Source organism: Pteropus alecto, unplaced genomic scaffold (assembly GCF_000325575.1).
Source record: "Pteropus alecto unplaced genomic scaffold, ASM32557v1 scaffold78, whole genome shotgun sequence".
Lineage (NCBI taxonomy): Eukaryota > Metazoa > Chordata > Mammalia > Chiroptera > Pteropodidae > Pteropus > Pteropus alecto.
The window spans coordinates 8,793,360-8,799,610 of record NW_006443124.1 but is presented as its reverse complement, the minus strand read 5'-3'; the positions used below and the strand labels follow the sequence as shown (position 1 = coordinate 8,799,610).

Sequence of the window (6,251 nt, the reverse complement as noted above, 5' to 3'; positions counted from 1 at the left end):
CATTCCAAGAAAGAGGGATGAACTCATTTCCTAATGAGGCGACGGGAGTTCTGGGAACAGCAGTGCCCTCACTGCTCTCATCTTTGGAATTAGCAGAAATATAAAGGACAGGGCTACACGGACCCATGCCTGCCTCCTCTTCATCAAAGCTATGGCCTACGTGGACAAATACTCCTGAAAAAAGGCCTGAGTTTTTCCCAGCAGTCTGATGAAGATGTTCTCAGCCCCTCCGTAAACTGGCCCTGAGATTATCCTCGTTCTACTTTTGATGACACAGGGCCTGGAGCGTGACAGTGGATGGGATAGATCCTGCTTTTGCCACGTGAGCTGCCTGCCCTGACCACAAAGAAGGCTTCGTTCCCATCAGACTTATAGAAAATAATCTTTCAGTATCATCACTTTCTATTTCAAGCAACTGCAGACGAGGCAGTTTTGGAGGCAGCACAAAAGGCCCAGGTACTGGGGTTGGGCCCAAGTGTCAGCAGTGGGAGAGCTGGTCGTGGGCTGAGCTTTGGGTGGAAGGGCTGGCTGGATGGGGTGATGGGAGGGGCAGCACGAGCACCTGCTGTAGGGAGGGGAAGGTGACACTGGGCAGCCTGGCTTCCTGCCTTGTGCTCCCGGGCATGTCACTCCCCACACCCACTTAGCCTTGGTTTCCCCCTCTGAAGGATGAGGTGCTGGCACCAGCTTCTGGGGAACCCACCTGTGTGTGCATATACTTTCCTGGCCACGCTAAACAGATACAGGCGCTGAGTGTGCAGAAAGTGGGTCTGCTCCAGGACACGCTCACCTTTATGTGGAATAGGGGAACCAGGAACTTGTCTCCCACATAAGACCCCAAGAGATCAGAGCTGGGAACCTATCTTCTGATTATGGGGAAACAGAGCCCGGAGAGGGTAGGGGTTCTGGTTTAAGGCTCTGGTCATTTGGCCACTGCTGCCCCTGAGTTAAAGAGTGGCTCTGATTTTAAAGGGTAAAACTCAAGGTCCCTGCCTACGTCTATGTGGGAAGGAGCTTATCAGGTTTTTGTGCAGCAAGGGGCATGGGCATCTTGAGGGAAGAATATATTGTTGGCAAGGAGTCATCCTTATTTTGTGGTTGTACTAACAGTTTTATGGTTAATAAAATCAGTCATGTCAGTGGTTATATTTCAGAAGTACCACAGTGAGAGCTGTGCCAGGTGCTTACTCAGCCTTTGACAGGGAAACTTGAGTTCAGAGAACTTGTTATTTAAATAAGAAGGGGAATTAAGACTATGAAGTAAGTTAAAATGAGACAAAGTTCAGTTCACAAAAGGATATGTTGATGATGCTTACAACTGTCTGAGAGTGCAATAGCCTGCTTTGTTAAGTGGTGAGCTCCTCGTGCCTGGGGGTATGTAAGTAGTGTCTGGGTATCTGCCTGCTGTGGTTACTGTGGTGGGCGTTCGCCCATTAGACAGGGCCAGAGGATCTACACAGGGTCTAGAATCTGGATCTGGTGGGAAGGTGCGAGGAGGTGGGGCATACCTGCGCTTCTCGTTCCAGGCGTTGTACCATTTGATGAACCGCTTGGTGCTCTGCAACTTGGGGTGCAGGCAGTGCTCCTGACCTCGGTACCGGGACACACTTTTGGTGGTGATGCTGAAATGAGGCAAGATGGGTGGAAGATTGAGGAGCCTGAATGACAGCCCCTCCGTGTGGCCTATGGGTAGCCTTGGTCTGTCCCCATCAGGGCACTGAGAGACTGTGGCCTCCTCCCTCCTTTCAAGGCTGGTTCTGTAGAAGGTTCTGGTTGTTCCCTTAACCTCTGACCCCATGTTAAGGTCTACCCCTGTATGGAGTGGTCAGCTCTCAATTTTCCCCCTGGAGCCCTCGGTCTGTGATAGTGTCCCCCGCACCCCACCCCCTGCACCGTCCTTCACCCCCACCTTCATGCAGGGTGTTGTCTAGAGAGCATATGCCTCCTTTGGCAAACAAAGGTCAGAGGACTTTTCCAGCCCCTCTGAACCTGGGATCAAGAGGTGGAGAGAGCTGATGCCAGCAAGGTGCGGTGCTGAGACCTCCGTCCTTGGGTGTGAGTTGCCCCACGGTGGGGCTTGGACATGCTGTGCACACAGTGTCGTCTTCATCTGACCCTTCAAACCTCAGCCTCCCTCAGTGCCCTGCAGACTGTCTCGGGGCCGGGCATTTCCTGATCCTGAAGCTAAATCTTGTTAGCCTTGATGCCCATTGTGATTCCTGAGCATGAAGTCCCAGCTTTCTCACCCTTGGGCAGAAAAACAAGACCTCCCTTCAGGCCTGATCAGTTGGTAGAGGCCTAGCCACATGGCAGAAAAACAGATGGCATCGTAGAATGTAGGGCCTGGGTGTGAGTCTCAAGTCTGTCTGTGGGACCTCAGGTAACCTTTCTGATTCCAGTTTGCCCATCTGTAAAATGGGTGTAATATAGGAACCCCCCCCCGCCCCCGCAGGATTATTGGATGATTCAAGAACATAATCTATGCAGAGAGCCTAGCACCTGGTAGATGTACAATGAATAGTTACTATTATTAGTAATTGTCATGGAAGATGAGGTGGCCATGGAGAAAGAGAAGCCTTAGTGTGTGAGCATCGGCCTGGAGGGGGAAGCAAGACGGCTGCCCAGAATTGCCGTGCCCGTCAGTCAGCCAGGGCTGGGTCAGGATGGCAGGGGTTAGGAGGAAGCTTTTGGGTGGGGGAGGAAGGATGGTGTTCAGGAATGAGGGACCCCCTAGGGGACATGGAAAAGTGGAAGGTAAGAGATGAGAGTCACAGCAAGAGCAACCTATGGTGGAGGGCTGGGGTGCAGGGGGATGGAGTGGAGAGAGGGGTGGTTGAAGGGCGGAGTGGGCAGAGCGGGAAGTGAGGGAGAGAGATCAGCTACTCCCCTGCAGTTCCCAGAGATGAAGTGTTAGGGCATATGGGCTGAGTTCTAGAAGAGAGCAGGGTCGCCATGAACTCTGAGTCTCCTGGTTGACTGGAGAGGAAATTGAATCTTGCCACTAGAATGGGGACACTATTTCTGAGCAATCTGTCTCTTCCCTGCGCTCTGAGTTTCCAAGGCCTCCAGCATGGCCTAAGCTTGCTGGGGCACGGATGAGTCTTCCACTAATGCCAGGTGACTGGGCCCTCATTTCACTGACTTTTGTAATAAGACCTGTCGCCCCGCCCCCCTTTTCTGTCCCTCTTTTGAGGTCTCAGGCATGAGGCAAGGCTTCAGAGTAGAGTCTGTAGTCAGTCTCCTCCCCAGTAGTACCTAGTCACCCTGCAAGAATTTAGCCCATGCATTGCTCTCTGCCTACGGTGCTGTTCTTGCACTTGGAATGAAAAGACATGGCAAAGCCAGAGAAAAATCTCTCCTTCAATGTGGTCAGTGTGCAGACTGAGGATCCCAAGTCTGGAGGACCTGAAGGTCAGGAAGCAGGAGAGGATACCCAGGGCTCAAATGCTCTGTCACAGTACTGGGACTATGAAAACTGGTTGCAGGTTAAAGACATGAGGATTTTTGCTCCCCAGCAATTGCTCAGAAATTCTGGGTCCTGTGTTCCTCTCCTCAATGGTTCTGGTGTGCCAAGGGTTTTGGCAAGAGCTCAGTGGACATTTGACACAAATTGCCCTTTCTAGAATCTGGACTCTCCTGGACCCTTCTGGGTACAAGGACTCCCACTTGCAAAGCAGATTGCCCCTGTTCCCTCCCCGCCCCACCAGAGATTTCTGGGTGAGTCAGGGTGAGCTGGAAAACTTGCTTTTGTTCAACCTTCGTGGCTGAAAACCTGCTTTGGTAGAAAGTGCTGGCCCTGATCTAAGTCTGAGGAACTTGAGAGGGGAGAGGACCTCCAGCCTTCAGGCATGGGGGGTGGTGTGGGTGTGGGGTGGAGGTTTAAGAGAGGATGACTGTCTGCGGATCTCATGAGGCCCCTGCAAGTTTTCACAAGGCTGCTCATGCACTTGTCCGGCTGTCAGTTTTCTCTCCTGAAAAATTTAGCCAGGAAAAAGAGCAAGCCTGTTTACTGAGCATTCTGTCCTTTTGAGATATCACTGCACCCCACACCCTGCTTCTCCTGACCTACAAGGTCTCAGCAACTTGGCTTGATGTGTGGAGCATTTTTCATCACTTAGAGGACTACAGACTTAACTTGCAATGTCCCTGTCATTTTTAGTCCTCAAGCTGGGAGCCAGGAAGGGCTCGTGGCTCCTCCCTCAGCTCCTGTGACCTCTGGCCCCCATCAAAAAGGATTTTCCAGCCAGCTTTCTGGAGTTGGGTCCATAAGGCAAGAGGCAGGGACAGAAGGTTAATTTAGGTATCTGGGAAGGAAAGCAGTGGGGTTCAGCCCAGGCCCAGTCAGTGGCTTTCTGAATTCCCCTAACTTAAGACCAACAGTGCATCAGTGCGTAGACACTGTGGGGAGGTCTTTGGGACAGGAAGGCCAGCGGGCAGAAGACACTTGCCCAGACTAGGAATAGAATGTGTCCTGTTTCTGGGGGAGGGGAAGAGGGGCCAGTGGTCCCTGGCAGATATTTGGTAGCTGCTTTGCCAAGGGCTCCCTTCCTGGCCAAGAGCGTACTGGTGGAGAAACACTGGTGCTGGCCACAAGTGGTTAATTGAGAAGGCAGAGGAGCAAGGAAACTCAGTGTTCTCTCTGCCCCAGTTTCAAAGATATTCCCCGCATCCCCACCAAGCAGGGCTCTGGCCACGTGGCACATTAACCCCAGCAGAGCACTTCCTACAGCACTGCTCAGGCTCAAGGACCCACAGAAGTCCAGCTGGTGAAGGAAAAGTGAGGAGCATTCCCCAAATGAAATCGCTAGAAGCCAAAAACTGGCTGTCCACGATCCCCTGATTGGAAAAAAGGCTCTGAAAGGAGGGTCTGAGGACTTATGATGATGTTTGCTTTAATCCTCTCTCCAGTAACAGGAAGGTGGCACTCCTCACCATTTGAGTGCGAGTTCAGTAGTTCTGGGTGTGTTTTGAGTGGTTTCAATCTGGGTGTTCTAAGTTGGCACATGGGATCGATTTAACCCTTGATCACCCTAGAAAGGTGGGCAGTGCAAACACGTTTGAATCCTAACAAGGGTAAACTCCTTGGAGAGGCTTTTTCCGGAACACGGGACAGTGACTCTCTTTCCAAACTCTCTTCCAGACTGTCGCGCCAGCGTCCTAAGGACTCGCTGGGCAATTACAAAGGCTTTGCCAAAGGCCCTGCCAAGACCCTGCCAAGGCCCTGCCAAGACCCTGCCAAAGGCAGAGAGAAACATTTGTTAGTCCGCCCCAGCCCCACGCTGTGCCTCAGCACCGGGTTAAGAGCAGCGCCACACGCTCACGGTGCGGAGCAAGAACTCACATAACCATCTTCTCCTCGCAGTGCGGGTACTTTGGCTTCATTTCAAGCTTCTTCACGTCGCTGTAGCGGATCTTGGGCCCCTTCCGGGAGCACTTGCATTTGGACCCTGCGAGAGAGCGCCCAGGGGCCCTTCAGTTGCGCGCGGGATCTCCTGCCCCTTGACCGCCCTCGGTGCCCACCCAGATTCCCAGGGGTCTCAGGAAGCCTAGCATTTGGCGCTTGGGTTCCCCAGGACAGAACGGGATGGCGACAAGGGACCTCCCGGGCACTCACCGTCCACGCGCGCGGCGCACAGCGCCAGGAGCAGCAGGAGCAGCGCGGCAGTCAGGAGCCTCATGCTGGCCGGAGGGGCGCGGCGCGGGCGCGGGGACTTGGAGAGGGCGCCCGCCGGTCCGAAGGGGCGCCGCGGGAGTGGGGCGGCCGGGAGACACTGCCCTGCTCGGCTCTCTCTGCCCGGAGCGCGCCTCTCGGCTCGGCTCGCTCCCGCTGCGTCCGTCGGTGGGTGCCTTGCGGCTATCGCTGCGCGTTGCGCTCCGCGCTGGGCTCTGCGCTCGCTCCACAGCCTCCCTCCGCCCGCCCAGTCCTCTTTTAAATCCGCTCCTGCCCTCGCAGCGAGCGAGCTCATTAATATGCAGAACCACTTGGTGACTCACTGAGATTTCTCAACGCGGTGGGGGGAGGAGACCGTCCCCTCAAGCCCGCCCCGGGACCTCGATCGCAGCGGCGCACACTCGGAGCCACGCGCGCACATGCACACACACTCATCCGCTACCCTCGCTCCCACACCACTCTCCAGTACACACTTGCACAACCAGACTCCAGCACGGGATCACAGCTGGTGCCCTAGCTCCACTGGAAGGTTGAGAAGCTGCTTAAGGGTACTGTTTTTCTGATTCGCGTGATTCCCTTT

General features: G+C 54.2%; 1 protein-coding gene across 1 annotated transcript in view; it reads right to left on the bottom strand.

Moving 5' to 3' along the window:
• The window catches only part of CXCL14 (C-X-C motif chemokine ligand 14), an 8,291-nt gene extending 2,389 nt beyond the window's left edge, over positions 1-5,902 (bottom strand). The window contains exons 1-3 of the mRNA XM_006923103.2: positions 5,615-5,902; positions 5,342-5,447; positions 1,509-1,622 (exon numbers count right to left, since the gene is read on the bottom strand). Coding sequence (XP_006923165.1) covers positions 1,509-1,622; positions 5,342-5,447; positions 5,615-5,678 — 284 coding nt within the window. The 5' untranslated portion in view covers positions 5,679-5,902. The remainder of the gene's footprint in view (positions 1-1,508; positions 1,623-5,341; positions 5,448-5,614) is intronic.
• Positions 5,903-6,251: the final 349 nt, after the last annotated feature.